This window comes from Macaca fascicularis, chromosome 17 (assembly GCF_037993035.2).
Source record: "Macaca fascicularis isolate 582-1 chromosome 17, T2T-MFA8v1.1".
Lineage (NCBI taxonomy): Eukaryota > Metazoa > Chordata > Mammalia > Primates > Cercopithecidae > Macaca > Macaca fascicularis.
Window position 1 is genome coordinate 1,175,000 of NC_088391.1, and position 17,847 is coordinate 1,192,846.

Sequence of the window (17,847 nt, forward strand, 5' to 3'; positions counted from 1 at the left end):
AATAATGTGATCAATATGTATGTACATAATTATTTAAAGTAAGTTCCTATCAAAGGGTATGGGCATTTTAATTAATTTATTTATTTTTTGAGGTGGAGTCTTGTTCTGTCTCCCAGGCTGGAGTGCAGTGGCACAATCTCTGCTCACTGCGACCTCCACCTCCCAGGTTCAAATGATTCGCCTGCTTCAGCCTCCTGAGTAGCTGGAACTACAAGTGTGCGCCACCACACCTGGCTAATTTTTGTATTTTTAGTAGAGACAGGGTCTCACCATGTTGGTTAGGCTGGTCTCGAACTCCTGACTTTAAGTGATCTGCCTGCCTTGGCCTCCCACAGTGTTGGGATTACAGGCATGAGCCACCGCACCCGGCTGCGTATGGGCATTTTAAAGGGCTTGATGAATATTTCCAAACATTCCCAGCAGGGTGTGCCACTTAGAACTCTCCCCAGCAGAATTTAGTTAACAAAGAGTGCTCATCTCATCCTTGCTCTTTGGGAATTACCTTTTAAAGAATTCATTGCTAATTTTATAGGTTAGTTTGTGCTGGTCGCAAGCCCTAAGCCTGTCATAAACAGGCCTGAAAGAAACTGGCCATAAACAGGATTTCTGCAGCAATGTGGCATGCTCGTGATGACTGTCACACACACTGCTAGAAGGTGTTGGTTTACTGGAGCAGGGCAAGGAAAACCTGGCCCCCGCCCCTGAGCAGAAAACTGCTCAAACCACAAACAATAGCAGGAGCGGCCTGTGCTTTAACATGTTTTTGCTGCAGATAATCAGCCAGGGCCTGTTTCTCTGCTCCTTGCTAAAAATGCTGTGTTTCCTATAAGGAATGCTTTTAGCTAATCTATAACCTATAGAAGCAATGCTTAGCACTGGCTTACCGTCAATAATATGTGGGTCAGACTCTGTTTGTGGCTCTCAGCTCTGAAGGCTGTCAGCCCCCTGACCCCACTCTGAACTCTATTTCTGTGTCTGAGTCTTTAATTCCTCCAGTGCTGCTGGGTTAGGGTCTCCATGACCGAGCTGGTCTTGGCAAGTTTGCATTGTTTTACTTATTGGTGAGGCTGTATATTTTACCACCATGTGTGAGAGAATAGTTTATATCCTCTTCTCTACCTCCCTGCAACTCATTCACTTCTTAAATCATTAGAGTCTGACTTTTGCCTGTAACAGAGCACTGAGACTGCTTTCTTTAGGGCTAACAACACTATCTTAGTTGAAAAATCTAACGGCCCTCTGTAGTCTTTAAGGCCCAATTAATCAATACATATGTAATCATTTTTCAACATTCCCCTTCCCTTAAGCTAGGAAGTCTATCAATTGCCCCTATTAGTTTCTTATTTTTTGAAAGTACTATCTAAAATGAAACTTCCTAAAAAATTCTGCCCATTTCCTTGAATGTGTTATGAATATAGTGGTTCTAACTTTTTCAAATCTCTTAAATAACTCTCTTTTGGTGAGCTATAAATTGACTTCATTATCCATTAGACACTTTGTAAAAGTTTTTTATCTGTCTCTTCCACTTTTAAGAAGATGATATTCAATTTAGCCTCCATTAAGATGCAATAATTAAGATCTATTTTCACTCCTTAAGTATGAGGAAATGTTTGTTTCTATCTAGAAATACTGAAGAGCATCAGACAATCCCTTTGGGACCTTTAGCAGGACTTTACTGTCCAATGTACTTGGGTGCTCTGTACTCTGACTTGGAAATGGCCTATCCTCTTATTACCAGGAAGCTGGTCTTGCTTTGCTCCCGTCCCTTTCCAAAGCGGAGAGGCACTACACCACGGCTAGGGGTCCAGAGTGCTCTCCCAACCCACAGTCCAAGAAAGTAACGACCTCGGCAGCTCAGAGGACATAATGCTCAGATAATTTTACAAGGACCATAGACTGGACCTAGCCTTACTCTGAGAATTTCAGCTCATTCTTACATTGTTACAGCTGCAATTGTTTGATTTCACCCCTCATCCCCTACTTCTATTGATCCAATTACATGATTACCCAACAAAACCTAACAGGAATATACTAAAATTGTAAAAATGAACCCTGATAGCTACTGTACAGGCAATACTCAAGTGAGGAGAGGGAGACTGTGGAGGGACTCAGTGAAGATGTAAGCAAAGGAGGTAACATTATGTATTTGTTGTATGTGGCAACTTAAATACTTAACACCTAGCATATAAAGAGGATATGAGAGGTGAAGCTGGAAGAATGTTGGTATTTACTGAGTACTTATTATGGATAGAAAACGTGAGAAATGCTTATCTGTTGATAAAACAGCAGAAAGGTAGGAAGGGAAAGAGGGTAAAAAAGAACTCATAAAATGTGCGTTTGTATGTATGTGCACACATATGTATATATAAAATACATGTGTATATATTTTACAGATAGGATATATGCATGCATACATATGTGTGTATGCGCATATATGTATGTATGTGCATATATATTTTGTAGAAGTTTTGGATTAAATTTCCTGTGCTTTTTGTAACTTGCCTCTGAAGGCAATTACAAAAAAGGAATTTCACGAATGTTTTGATTAACATTACTGGAGTAAATATTCAGCTTTCCAAATTGGTAACTTCAAGAACCAACATTTATTTTTATTTATAAGCACTAGTATTTTTGTTTAAAAAATAAATTAGACTTAACAGTGAGACAGGGGTACACTTGGTTACACTGCATGGATAAACATGACCCTCTCGTGTTAGGGAGAAACTGAGGCTCTCACACTTAGAGGTCACACACTGGCAGTGGTGAGAACATGGGTGCTGGCAGAGCAGTGGACACTGGTATTCCAGGCCCCGTCCATACACTCCCTTTGTCAGACGGGAGTCACAGTAGCCATGCTCACCCTTGCACGTGCTTGCCCTTATCAGGAGTTTCTCTAAGAGCTTTCCACACGAGCCCATTTCCTCCTCTCAGCAACCCTATCAGGAAGGTCATGTTTTCACTCTCATTTGACTGATGAGGAAACGGTGACAAAGAGATTTAAGTAACTTGTTCACATAAGATGTGGTGAGTTCAGGAAGGGGGTCCATGGATGTTGAATGAATGCCAGGAATGGGGATTAATGACAAGGACCGAAAACTTAGGGCAACAGGCTACAGGCGAGAGGAAAGGAGCATGTTCTGCTGAAGACACGAAATCTCATCGTATGCTCTGTGACGTGTGTTGACATAGTGAGGTGGTGAGTTGTAAACAACTAAGGTGGTTTTAAGAGAAGAAGTTCACTGATACAGACGCTTCCTGTTCAAGTTGTATACCAGGATGAAATGGCTTCAAGCAGTGCTTTGATCAAAAGGATAATTCCCATGCCCCACCTGTCATTACCAAAAATATTCATGGAGATTTTGGCTTAGAGCAGGGATTAGCAAACTACAGTGTGTAGGCCAAATCTGGCCCACCTTGTTTTTGTCTATCCAGCAAGCTCATGATTTGTACATTTTGAAATGGTTAGGCACTTTTACACTGTTGGTGGGACTGTAAACTAGTTCAACCACTGTGGAAGACAGTGTGGTGATTCCTCAAGGATCTAGAACTAGAAATACCATATGACCTAGCAATCCCATTAACATACCCAAAGGATTATAAGTCATGCTGCTATAAAGACACATGCACACGTATGTTTACTGAGGCACTATTCACAATAGCAAAGACTTAGAACCAACCCAAATGTCCATCAATGACAGACTGGATTAAGAAAATGTGGCACATATATACCATGGAATACTATGCAGCCATAAAAAAGGATGAGTTCATGTCCTTTGTAGGGACATGGATACAGCAGGAAACCATCATTCTCAGCAAACTATCGCCAAGAACAGAAAACCAAACACCGCATGTTCTCACTCATAGATGGGAATTGAACAATGAGAACACTTGGACACAGGAAGCGGAACATCACACACTGGGGCCTGTTGTGGGGTCGGGGGAGGGATAGCATTAGGAGATATACCTAATGTAAATGACGAGTTAATGGGTGCAGCACACCAACATGGCACATGTATACATATGTAACAAACCTGCACGTTGTGCACATGTACCCTAGAACATAAAGTATAATAAAAAAAAGAAAAAAAAGAAAATGGTTAGGAAGAAAAGCAAATAACATTTTGTGACATATAAAACTTATATAACATTCTAACTTCAGTGCCAATAATTAAGTTTTAGAGAACACTATCACATTTATTCACTTATACACTATGTACAGCTGCTTTCAATACACAACAGCACAGTGGAATATTCTCGGCAAATGAGACTTGGCCTGCAAGCCTAAACTATTTACTATCTGGTCCTTTAGAGAAAAAGTCTGCACACCCCAAATTACTAAGAATTACTGTATCAGAACACAGGGGACACACTGGCAAATTACACCAGCTGGGTGTACTGGCAGAGGCAAACTTCCTCTGGAACTGTAACACTGAGACCACTCTGGTGCTCTGGTGCTGTTCACTATCTTCTAATACTTATTATTCATGTAGATTCCTTTGTGGCACATACCGTGTACAAAGTGGGCTGGATACTTGGGTATCCTGCAAAACTATGGTCTAGATTTATGGGGTGAAGAGACATGCAAGTTGGGACTGAGGCTGACAGGCATGTTCCTTAGAGAAATGACAGCAGCCGCCCCTCAGTCTCTCAAGACTCCCTCACTGCATAGATGCCAGCAATTCCTCCTCTAATTGGCTGAGTTGTGTCGGTCTGTCCTCTACACTTAGGCCTATGCACCTCCTCAGAGCGTACGCTCCTCGTCTCGTCCTCCCTGGTGGGCACTGAGCACGACTTGTTCATTCTCGGCTTGTGACACCATCAAGGCCCAGCAAAACTGTGGAAAGGTGTTAATTAGCCACGTTCAACCTTGGACTAGAATATTAAAATATAACTTCAGTTTTTTAAATAAAATATGTTTACAACGTACTTTATAAAAGGTACCATGAAGTGAATTTCTGTTCACTGAGTCTTATCCTGATTTTCATTATAAAATTATTTTCAGTCTAAAATTGGTAAGATTTTCATTGGAAAAGTTTATATCCAAGACATAAAAATCAAACTAAAAATGCAGCAAGCCATTAAAAATCACACAGAGTAAACCAAAAAGCACTTTAAAAATAAAAGCTTAATAACACCATACTCAAAATACATCATAAAATGTCACTATCATGCAAAAATAGAAAATGCCATCTACAATCATTAAAAAGTCAGGAAACAACAGGTGCTGGAGAGGATGTGGAGAAACAGGAACACTTTTACACTGTTGGTGGGACTGTAAACTAGTTCAATCATTGTGGAAGACAGTGTGGCGATTCCTCAAGGATCTAGAACTAGAAATACCATTTGACCCAGCCATTCCATTACCAGGTATATACCCAAAGGATTATAAATCATGCTGCTATAAAGACACATACACATGTATGTTTATTGCGGCATTATTTACAATAGCAAAGACTTGGAATCAACCCAAATGTCCATCAGTGACAGACTGGATTAAGAAAATGTGGCACATATACACCATGGAATACTATGCAGCCATAAAAAAGGATGAGTTCATGTCCTTTGTAGGGACATGGATGAAGCTGGAAAACATCATTCTCAGCAAACTATTGCAAGGACAGAAAACCAAACACCGCATGTTCTCACTCATAGGTGGGAATTGAACAATGAGATCACTTGGACACAGGAAGGGGAACATCACACATCCAGGCCTGTCATGGGGTGGGGGAGGGGGAGGGATAGCATTAGGAGATATACCCAATGTAAATGATGAGTTAATGGGTGCAGCACACCACACCAACATGGCACATGTATACATATGTAACGAACCTGCATGTTGTGCACATGTACCCTAGAACTTAAAAGTATAATAATAATAAAAAAAAGAAAATGCCACCCAAGAAGGAATTCTTGTGTCTTGAGGACAGCTACACGTAAGCAGCAGATGTGTTCTGTCAATTTCTCGACCTTTAACAAAATTCAACCACGACAACAGGCAGAATATAGTTACTCCCTCATCAGTTTATCTGCAGAGAATATAAATACTGTTAACTATCAAGACTTTGAAATAAAAAGGAAGGAGAAAGGGAGAGAAGCCTCATAGCCTGGGTTCATTCCGACTTCACAGCCAGGGCCAGCCTTGGAGTGTGGCCTGTGCTGAGAACTGGAGAAGCGGGACAGGAAACACGATTCCTGCAAAAGCGTCAGGGTAGAACCAGCTCAGCCACAGAAAGCAACATTCACACTGGGCTCCAGGATGAAATGAAAAAGTCTGGGATGATGTATAACTCAAGATGTCAGAAAATAAGGAACGAAAAGGCAAATGATGGGGGAAAGCACCCTAGAAAGGGACGGATGAGTGCTTTAAATTTCATGCAATCCTGCTTGTAAAATTATGAGAGCACAGTTTGCACGCCGGAAGCCCCTCATGTGAGAATAAAGCTTATCTGTGCACTAGAGCTGACTATTTGTGTTGGACTGAAACGGACTAGAAGAAAAGGACAATGGATGGAAAAAGAAAAAGCAGCAGCGGGAGGCCAGGACCAGAAGGGGACTCTTCAACAGGGAGGCCCCTCTTTTCCTGCACACAGGTTATCAGATCTGGGATGGTCCTACCTCTCTTCATTGTCAGTCCCTTCTTTCCTGACCGTGGAGGAGGTCCCTGGCCGGGTAAAGGCCTCTCTGTGCTCTGATGCCTGCATGACTGAAAGAAGGCTATGGGAAAGGTCACCAGGGAGGCTGGGCAATTCTCCATGTCAGAGGATCTGGCCCTGTGGTGGCCTGAGGCACAGTGATCAATCTGTTTCCGAGAGGCAGCTGTCAGTCTTCCTGGGGTTACTTTCTCGGGGGTGGGACCCTGGACACTGTCCCCTGGGCTCTAGGGAAGCACCACACCATTCAGCAGTTTTTCGGGCGTGCTATCACATCTCATTAGAAGGTCCTGATGTGTCTGAGGCAGATTTTCAAAGTGATGACATCTGGGAAACTAAGGCTTAAGTTAAGGGGAGAGATTTTATAAACTTATGAATTACCAGGGAAGGCTGAGAGAACTTAACATAAGTTTGTTGATGTTTAGAAGGAACTGGTTGGTTATTCTGAACTTCAGATTTTCAGAGAGAAATGCAGAATCCTTAGGGGATGGTGAATGTGGCCCTAGAATTTTAATACTTAATACTTCCTTAGGGGTTACTCAAGACAATTATTCCTTAAAGGGACAGTTATTTCCAAGAGAGCTCATGTCATGTACTTCCCGCTTCCTAAGAGCAAGGATGAACAAGCAGCACGGTGCTAGTCTGGGGAGCTGTCTAGAGTTGCTTGTGACTGCTGCACAATGCCTAGTCTGTGGACTTCTTGGCTGTTAAGAACATTTTTGGTACACATCCATGATCCCTCATCTACAATTCCAAATTCCAAAGAGCTCTGAAAGCCAACTTTTCAGGTGGCAATATATAAACTTCTTGGGTATAGAACGTGACTTGATTTGAGGCTATTTATAGTCTTTATTTATCCTCAGTGTGAATATTCATGCTTCACTGAATTAGTATGTCTGAGGTGCTCTCCTTGGGTAGTATGTGATACATGGCTAATACATCATCTTGCTTTCCAAACTCCAAAAGGTTCTGAATTTCACAACACATCTGGTCCCAGGGGTTTTGGGTAAGGAGCTGTGGGCTTATGGCGGTCACTGGTTTAAGAACTGCTGGGCCAGATCTCTCTGACTAAATCCAACTCCAGATAGTCACACGGATCCATTAAAGTGGAGTGTGTGAGATATCTGGGGCTAGGGAAGAGCAAGGAGACAGGAGTATCCACCAGGACCACGGTGGCTAAAGAAGTGGAAGTGGCTACTCTTTGATGTGACAGACTGCCTATGCTACTCTTGAGACTTGGGCTCAATGCTGCTTTTACTGATTTCTCCAGCTCTGGGTAATGGCTCCTGAAGGTAAACAGGCAAGCACCATGAGGTTTAGCTGGAGACGCTGGACTGATTCTTGGGGAATCAAGTGGCCTGGCTAGAACCCGATGCCACTTATGCCTATAACTGCCTACTAAGTTATAAATTGAATTTGACTGCAGTTGGGACGAAGACTCCTTGCATTTCAAAGCACAGCTCTGAATTCAACGAGTCTTCGTCCCAACTGCAGCTTCTATCCCTAGGAAAATTTGAAAACTCATGCACATTTCTCTACCGTGGCAGCATCCACAGCACCATTAGAAGCTGTGTGTCTTTCCAACTAGATTCTAACTTCTTTGAGCGTGGGGACCACGTCTTAATTGTTCCCGTGTCCTTGGCTCTTAGCACAGTGTGTGGCACACAGTATGCATCCAATAAACACTGTGAATGGATGAAAGGCCTACCTAATTGAGAGCTACATTTGTCTTTGTCCTGACTCCTACATCACAAACAGATATGACAGAATGCAGCTGGATAGTTACATAGAGCTGGGTCATATATGCATGAGAGTGCTGAGTATGGATAGGAGAGAATGTAGGTATATTTATACACCCCAATTCGACATTTATTTTTAAAATTAGCTTCTTTAAAATCACCAAATTTCTACTAAGTTTAACTTATACTGCCTGCCTGAAGTAGAGAAAGAAGGTAGATTGTTGATGGGAAGAAGGGATGGAAAACTCAATAAAATGTCTTATGTAATGATGTCACAAGGAGTAAAATAATTTTAGAGATGCAAAGAACTTCAGAAATCACCAAAAGCCTATAGCATTTATGTGGTTGGTCCAAAGACATATATACACTGTCACAATCAAGAGTGGGACTCATACTATGTCTCCCAATTCCTAGCTTGTCACTAATTCTACACTACAAGATTGAGGGCTGCCAGCATTCTGTAAGACCATCCTACTTCTCATGGCACTTCCTTCAAATGGAAATTTTAAAAACGTAATACAGCAAAACCTCCTAAGTACGCCCATCTATGATAATCTGTCCAACCTGACAGATTAATAAATGAAAAACTTGTTTATTAATCAATTAGCTAAAACAAGCATGGTTATTTAAGAAAATCTGCTAGCATTTACAAATACTTATTTACATATCAGACTGCTTACCAAATTAATTAATGTGAGGTTTTACTGTGTATAAAACAAACTGACAGACACATAAGAATACTTTAGATTATTGTGAGATATTTCTAGAAGCCCACATACTAGAAATGTGGAAACCCAGTTTTTCAGGGAAAGATAAAACACTTACCACCGCTAGCACTTCCTTCTCTTTTGCCACGGGAGCCCCCACTGCCATCTCTGCCTGACTTTATGCGCTAGAGCAACGAGAAGACAATTTTAAAAGAGTAAGTGATATTCCTTCAAAGTTGAATATAGATTTTAAAATTAACATTACTACATAACCCTTAGGACTTTTAAAATTAACATTACTACATAACCCTTAGGACTTTTAAAATTAACATTACTACATAACCCTTGGGACTAACCCATCACACCTGAGAGTTGATTCTGTAGGAAAAAAAAAAAAAAGCCTGAGTTGTTTTGTAAGTGGAGGGTTCAAGCCTTCCCCTCTAAGGCTCTTGAGAAAACTCAGATAGCACTTTTAATTCAAAAGTGCAGCGTAACCTTGGCTTGGACAAACAACTCAAAACCAAACAGTATTTTCTGGATGTGAATGTCCAGGGCTTAACCATGATCTTCAGTTTAAGGGAGAGATGGGTGAGGAGGGGAAGGGAATCTACAAAAGGGCCATTTCCTGCCATTAGTCCTCATATACAATGGTTGGACCTGAACTATTTGAGAGGAAAAAAAAAAAAAGAAAAGCTGAATTTTGAAATTCAATTTATAAAATAAAAGTATGATTAAAACCTCACAAAATACCTAAGATCTATCCAAGAGTCTGCTTTCCTAGATATAGACCTGCCTTCAAAGCCTAAGAAGTATGTCCACACTGTGGCATTGTTAGGTTTCTTTTTACATTTAATGGTTCTTTTGTGTTTTGCCTAAGTATTAGAATTTTTGTATTAACATTGAATCTGCCTCAAGTCACACTATCAAATGTTCATATGTATAATGGTTCATTTATACAGCTATAGGATGATTAGTGAACAGAGATAGATGGCTTTTTATATTTATAATTGAATTAAACTTCTTAATATAGGTGGATATTTTATTTAGATCTTCAATAACATAATAATATAAACATAATTTCATATTTAATTCAAAGGACAAATTATTTAACTCCTTAACCCTGACAAATTCCCAAATATTTATAAATTATCAGGTCATGGATAAAGTTATTGTCCGTGGTCTGCTGGGAAGAAAGAAATTCTTTTCAATAATTTAACTCATTTCTGTAAGATGAAATACTCTCCTAAAACTCAGGACTTCCAAATGTTACATAAACATATCCGATTTTTTTTCCATTGAAAGGAAAAGCACTTCCCTTGAAATCCCATCTTTCTCCTTGTCTTCATAGACAAAAGAAAATCTTAAAAAGATGTAGCAAAGTAAGAATTTAAACATCAATAATCTGACTTTTATTTCAAGGCTTGATTTTCATCCATCCACAGATGGATCATCGCCAGCATATCAAAAAGACCTCTAAATGCTGAAAATAGGCCGGGTGCGGTGGCTCACGTCTGTAATCCCAGCACTTTGGGAGGCCAAGGAGGGTGGATCACCTGAGGTCAGGAGTTCAAGACCAGCCTGGTCAACATGGCAAAACCCGGTCTCTACTAAAAATGTAAAAATTAGCCGGGTGTGGTGGCAGGCACCTGTAATCCCAGCTACTCTGGAGGCTGAGGCAGAAGAATTGCTTGAACCTGGGAGTTGGGGGTTGCAGTGAGCCGAGAGATCACACCATTGTACACCAGACTGGGTGATGTAGAAGGACTCCGTCTCAAAAAAAAAAAAAAACAACAAAAAAAAACACCTGAAAATAAATTCATCAAGACAAATGTCCACACAGCTTGACAGTTTTTAAAACCACATGTGAAAACTTGCACCCTGTTTAAGTGACCAGAGGTTCAGAACAGGATATGAGAAGGTAAGTAAGCACTTCCATAATCACTACACTCTTTATTGCCTGACACCTGTTCCCTGCCCTCATTTAGAATTTTCCAGTCCTCTGGCTCTCATCACTCTTCTCTTTTTAATCTCTTTAAATTCCTACTTTCTGTCCAGCCTAGAATCAAGGCCTACCACGTGCCGTGACGCCACGTTGGAACTACGGCCCTTGCCTTCTTGTCTTTCTGCTTCACTCACCAAGAGAAACCTAAGCCTCTGTTGGTTCAGTGACTTCCCTTTTTCCTCTCCTAGTTCCAGGACACTGTGCCCTGCTGGGGAATCAGCTCCATCAGTACAAAAACCAGGCAAGCCTCAGGGCTCCCCACTGCTCACTTAGGTCCTCCCCTGTGCTCCATGCAGGCCATCTCACTTCTCACAGACACCACTTTTTGTCCTCATCACTTTTGGAACTGACTGTCCCGCCTGCTTAGAGAATAAAAGGAAAACAGCATCTCTTTGGATATGCCAGCTGGCATGGACCCTGCATGGAGGCTTGGCTACTCCCTGTCCGTCTGCCCGTCCTCATCTTTTCAGCTATTTCCTCCTCCCTCATCTCCTCAGGAGACCCCCTGTGTGTCCCCTGGTTGGGGCTGGCTCCATGTGCTCTCATTATGCTTAGGGTCCCACTCTACCAGCTTGTCTTTCTCCTTCATCAACCTCCTGTGCACAGAGAATGTGGTGTTCTTTTCCAAGTGAATGCCTATTTGCAGCTGAGAATCAGTGAACTCCACCATAAGGAGTCTTGTGTGCTAACCATTGTAATAGCCGTAGCAAGGATTTCTTGTGGAAGTTACAGAGAAGGCAACTTCAAAAGTAAAACCAAAACATTGATCAAAACCTTAGTTTGATAAGGTTCTAAGTTCAAAGAACTCCCTAAGAATGTGCCTACTATGTAAGAAAAAAAAAAGAAATCTCAACTGTCAAGACTCGGTTAACTGCACATCTCTCAAACCATTCACACAACAGAGCTCTGCTCAGTAGTGTTTTCAGGCATGATCTAAGTTCTTCCTTCGGAGATGCAAAGTAAACACCCAAGAGATGGAGCTGCTGCAAACAGCAATCCCACTAGGCAACAGGACAGACTCTGTGATGCGCCCCCAGGTATTCCAGGGCTGCCCAGCAGCTGACCTTGCCCTTTAAGTGTGTGATGGAGGTAAAGTGGCCTCAGTGCAGTCCAGAGAAACTGAAGGAAGCCAGGAGGGGCCACATATACAGAGATGCTGCCAAGTCAGGCAGACGGAAAGTTAGAGTGTCCATCATACCGACTGCTGTGTAAGTGAATAATCTTAGTGAGGGTAGTTTTAGCTGTGTGAATGGAGGTAGCCAAGGTTAGACTGATTTGAAGAGCACCTGGGAAGTGAGAAAATAAAGATCAAGTATAGATAAACTACATTGTTCTTTGGCTGGAAGGATAAAGAATGGTGACAGTGGGGCAGATCCAGAATGTGGGGCCAGAAGCTTATACAGTTTGGGGGAAACTTTCTGAGAAAGAGGATATAAAACTGTGAAAATGGGCTGGGCGCGGTGGCTCACACCCGTAATCTCAGCACTTCAAGAGGCTGAGGTGGGCGGATCACAAGGTCAGGAGTTCAAGACCAGCCTGACCCACATGGTGAAATCCCGTCTCTACTAAAAAAAAAAATACAAAAAAGAAAACAAAAAACCAAACCAAACTAAAAAACTGTGAAAATGAAATGAATGCAGAAATAAGAATTTATTAGACAGAGGCAATGCAAATGAGGGCCTGCAGTTTAAGCTCCCTGACTCCACGGGGAACACCCGGGGCTGTGGGCACTGCTGCTCCTCAGGGCACACTGGGCAGCGAATTCCTGCCATGACACCACACTCTCAGGGGCCCGAGTCTCACACAGACTCATCTGACACGCAACCCACCACAGATCTAGCACAGGCATGGGTACATTTTAGGAGCACAGTGAACACTTGTTAAACATAGTGATGACATTCTCATTGTATGGTATATGAGGGCTCAAGTAGGAGACACACTTTTCAAAATTATTTCCCTCAACCTTCCAGAGTTTTAACACTTCATAAAGTTCACAGAAATTCTTATCACTTTGGAGTGGATGTGAGGTAAGGCCTCATGGTAGATAAGAGAGGAAGCATTTCAACAATGATTGACATAAATGATTCTTATCATATCAACGCTAAAATGTGCAGGAAACAGCCATGTAACAAAATATGGAGCACAAAGTGATGGAAATCTATATTTACTGACATGGGAAGTGGTCCATGTTATTTTGTGAAATGGGTGGAAAAGCTTATAAAACAGTATTTTTTGTTAAAATCTCATTTTTGTTTTAAAAAAAAGCCCCTTTAAAAATATATGTGTTGATATATGTTTGTATATATTTGTAAAAATGCCTGGGAAGGGGGAATGATAACAGTCATGTCTAAGTGGTGGGATAGGTGATTTTCACTTTTTTCTTTACACATTTTTATTTGGATTAAAAATTATTTACAAAAGCAATTTTCCCGCATTTTTAAAAGAACATTTATTGTTTTAATAAATATGGAAAAAAGATGGGATTCCTAATCTGGAAAAAATATTATGTTATTCCCACTTTGGAAAAAAAAATGAGAGAAGGCACAGAATAGAGGACCAAAGTAGCCACAAATAAAATAACTGAACAAATTAAGTGAATAAATGCTGGAAGAGAGAAAATAAACATTTTTTCCCTTTAAACCTACTCTTTATTATGAATCTGTGACCATAAACTCGCATGCCACTCTTCTGGAGACTGGAAGAACCATTATGAGCTGGTGGATCCTATGGGTCATCCAGGATGGGACACCCAGAGTGGGGTCTGGAAACCACTGATGGCCCACAAAGTACCACCTGTCCTCAATGAGATGAACAGAGGGCAAGTGCCTACAAACTTGCACAGCACCAAAATGTTACTGGATGTTGGACCCTGCTGATATCCAAGTACAGGATCATTTTTCTAGTAATGTCAGTGACAGACTGGCAAAAATCATTTCGCCACAGATAGTTTGAGAAGTTCAAAGCTAGAACACTATCCTCATTTTACAGCTGATAAGAATGAAGTCCAGAAAGGTAAATGTCCATTCCAGATCACATGGTTGACCAATGGTCATGTCAGGAAAAAAGTGCAGGGTTCTGTCCACCATACTATGCTTTTACTTCCTAAGAATTGGGTTTCTGTCCTATGGAACAAGGAGCAGTTACTTGTTACGTAGTTAAGGGTTCTTAAGAAGACTGGCCCTGACTGTAAATTCAAGAGAAAACAAAACTAAAAACATTCCTTAGTGGCTTCAATTCCAAAGAACCCATAAACGTGGCCTTAAATTCCTGTCCTCAGACCTCTGCCCACATTTTTTTCTCTCCACCCCAAACTCCAAGTGTCCAATCATGACCACTCCACACACAAGCCCTCCGGGAGCTGCTTCTGAGTACCTCCTCTGGAGTGAAGACCCTCCCTCTCAGTCCCACAGCTCTGCCTTGAGTGCCTCAGGCACCAGGGCCAACTCCTGGGCCTCACTGTGTCCTCCATACACATGGGCATGGCAGATCATAATCAATGTTTTCCCAGCGAATCGACAGAGAGGCTAACACGAGACTATCTGAAATCAATGGCCTTGAAGAAGTGACTGGTGATCTTATCCTAGAAAATGTAATCAACACGCAAATCACCACCAGTTTTGTACTAAGGATATATTCTGATCAGTAGTTTTGCTGACTTTTGTCAATGATATATAAATTGTACAAGACATTCTTATAGCCATTATTACACATACAAACTTTTTTTTTAATTGCATTTTTTAGTTTGGTTACTTTTAAAGCTAAATATGGGATCTTAATACTGGATCTTTCTCCTTTTAAGAAATATAACCAAAAGAGTTTCTGCTTAACTCAACTGTATGTTTATTTTCATTGTATTTTGGTAATAACTGGAAATTTGGGTATAGGTACCAATGATATATTAATTCTGAATGTCTCATGCTATTTTGTCAATCTGGCCAAAAGAAAGCATTTCTTGGTATTGTTTCCTGATTACTTCGGGGGAAAACTGGCAAATATTGAAACAGCATTTCTCTATTTGAATATTCTGAAAATTCAGAAATTTAATTTAAAAATTGAATATATTTTTATCTTCAGACTAGCAAAGAAAATATTCTGTATTTTGTCTCTTTTTTATTTTTGAGACAGAGTCTTACTCCGTCGCCCAGGCTGGAGTGCAGTGACATGATCTCAGCTCACTGCAAGCTCCGCCTCCCAGGTTCACACCATTCTCCTGCCTCAGTCTCCTGAGTAGCTGGGACTACAGGCACCCGCCACCGCGCCCGGCTAATTTTTTGTACTTTTAGTAGAGACAGGGTTTCATGGTTAGCCAGGATGGTCTCGATCTCCTGACATCGTGATTCGCCCACCTCGGCCTCCCAAAGTGTTGGGATTATAGGCATGAGCCACCGCACCTGGCCTCTATTCTTTCTTTCTTTTCTTTTCTTTCTTAATAGTTTACCTTTATTCTCCAACCTTCTTTGATGTTTTGGCTGTTTTTCTCTCCCTTTTTCATATTTAAAATATTCATTCCTCAAGGCTTGCTCTTTCCATTTTGCTCTATTCCAAACATACACTCTTGCTTTGACAGACCTCTTTGCTAATGTTTTTCATGTTCAGTGAAGCAGAAAAGCAAAACATATTTTAAAAAACAGCTCTGCTACATGGTTTACAGTTTCCAGGGGCTGGTCCACACCACTATGGGGCTCGCAGTGTTCAGGAATGGAGGGCTAAGAGTGAGTCTGTCTTGCCTGGCCAACAACCCAGTGCCACAATCGCTTCTTGCTGGCACTAATGAATGTACTATGTACAATGTATAAAGTTTTCTTCTTACCCAAAAATGTGGATCCCCCAAGCACAAAAAAGAGAACAGTCTTCTTTTCCATAATAGTTCCAGAAAGAGGACTAATTTCTCTGAAAAATCATTTTAGATAAAACTTCTAGTTTTAACATTTTAAAACAGGAGTTAGGGACTCAACAAGAGAAATTACCCTGACCCACATAAACCTGAATTGGTTTATCTTCCTCTCTTAAGTTTATACAAATCTTTTTCCATTTTAAAACAATTTTAAAAAATCCATCACCTGATACATTTTATGTCTACTTTTTCACCTCTTAAATCAGCTTCTATATCCTGAGTTGGTGTTTGATCAAGGTAACCCTTCAGGAGCATAAAGCCTGAGTGCTTCTCAAACTTTGGTGACAATAAAAATCACCTAGAAAACTTGTCAGAGCACATACTCACAGATTCCATTGTTGCAGAGAAGTAATTGTCTCTCATGGTCCACAGGACTTTCCAATTAAAATTATGTCTTCAAATTAAACTGTAAGTTATTTCATGTTGTGGAAAATTATTTGTCTGTTAGTAGCTATCCACTAAGATAATATGAAATCTATTGCACTTTCTCTCCCTGGGAATCCACTTTTGCCAGAATTTTATCCTCAAACTAGAGTTTTAATTATTCCTCCTATTATGTTAGAGCAGAAAAAAAATTTCAACTCTGTTTTCTTATAGAAGTTCCTAACCACACATTTGAGCTATAGAAGGCTGACATTCTAAAAATTAACAGATAGCAGTTTTGGGCCCATATGAGATACCTGTTCCCTTATTTCTTTCATTTTTTCCAACCTCTTCAGTTTTCTGGCATATTCTTGAGCATCTTTTAATCCAAGATCTGTGCAGAGACGAACCAAGAAACGCAGACCTAAATTGTAAAATATAGATTTAGGAAAGAATATAGGCACAGTCTATTTGTTAAAAGCTTAATAAATCAATGAACTCAGTCTTTTGGGATACAGGTAGGAATGATGCTTACAAATAGTAATTTTCTCCTGAAAAATAATTACACTTTGCAATCTCTGGACCAGGGAGAACTGACTTCCTTGGAAGGAGGTTTAAAGGGTCTTTCTCCATGTGTCCTGTCCTCACGCTGCCAGAACCTAGAAGGACGATGGCATAGGACACTGCTGGGCATAGGACACTGCTGGGCATAGGACACTGCTGGGCATAGGACCGCTGGCAGAGAACTCAGAAGGCAAGTGTAACATTTGTTCATGTTCTATAGCAGTTTCATAAATACATATAAAGAGCTGTAAGAGAGACTAGGCTAAAAAGTATAGGCAGTTTATACATATAATAATAATTACTAATAAATGTTATTACTGTCAGTAAATTCGTTTTTAAAATAAGTATTATTCACACTGTGCAAAGTACTAGGAAGATAAAATAGATGTATTTTACAGTTGCTGGTCTTACAGTTGACATCAAATATATAAAATAATCACAATAAAAAGTTTTGTGTTCATCATGTTTTGTATACAATAACAACAACAAAATCTTCCATCACTTTATACATATCACCAGATGACATATTGTTTAGTTCTGCTTGCTATTAGGTCTCACAAAATGGTATTGTTCTGTTTACAGTCTCCTGGAATTTGCTTTTTCATTCAAGCTTGTGTTGCTTCTAAAATCAGCAACATTTAAAAACATTCAGTAAATGCTAAAAATACAATAATTTTGCTCTTACATTTATAAGAATGGCCTTTGTCATTTGTGGTCTAAATTACTTTAAAATATTTTTATTATCTCATTTAAAAATAATATTTTCCTTCAATACAACTGCAATGCAGGTCATTATAGAGAATTTATAAAACATACAAAGGTAAAAAATAAAAGTTACTCATTACTCATCCATCCAGAGACAAAACCAAAGATTTTTATATTTCTTTTTATGCTCCTCAGTTACTTTACAGTGGAATTACTGAATCCA

The 17,847-nt window shown here is 40.3% G+C and overlaps 2 protein-coding genes across 43 annotated transcripts in view; one reads left to right on the forward strand and one right to left on the reverse strand.

Annotated features, from left to right (window-relative positions):
* EEF1AKMT1 (EEF1A lysine methyltransferase 1) overlaps positions 1 to 17,847 on the forward strand; it is a 147,280-nt gene that overhangs the window by 77,071 nt on the left and 52,362 nt on the right. Inside the window, exon 6 of one of the 6 annotated variants that reach the window (XR_012426714.1) lies at positions 16,943 to 17,113. The exons of the other annotated variants lie outside the window; for them this stretch is intronic. The gene's annotated coding sequence lies outside the window, so the exon portion shown is untranslated. Of the gene's footprint in view, positions 1 to 16,942; positions 17,114 to 17,847 lie in introns of those variants that run through there. 6 annotated transcript variants of the gene reach the window in all.
* The window catches only part of IFT88 (intraflagellar transport 88), a 120,992-nt gene that overhangs the window by 8,053 nt on the left and 95,092 nt on the right, over positions 1 to 17,847 (reverse strand). For 35 of the 37 annotated variants that reach the window (XR_012426710.1, XM_045376907.3, XM_074021640.1 and 32 more), the window contains 2 exons: positions 16,673 to 16,779; positions 9,215 to 9,281 (listed from right to left, as the gene is read on the reverse strand). Coding sequence is in view for 34 of the 37 variants with exons in the window: in XM_045376907.3 (XP_045232842.2) it covers positions 9,215 to 9,281; positions 16,673 to 16,779 (174 nt within the window). In the remaining 3 variants the exon portion in view is untranslated. Of the gene's footprint in view, positions 1 to 9,214; positions 9,282 to 14,470; positions 14,679 to 16,672; positions 16,780 to 17,847 lie in introns of all 37 variants that reach the window. The other 2 variants (XR_012426711.1, XR_012426708.1) reach the window with 1 other exon arrangement.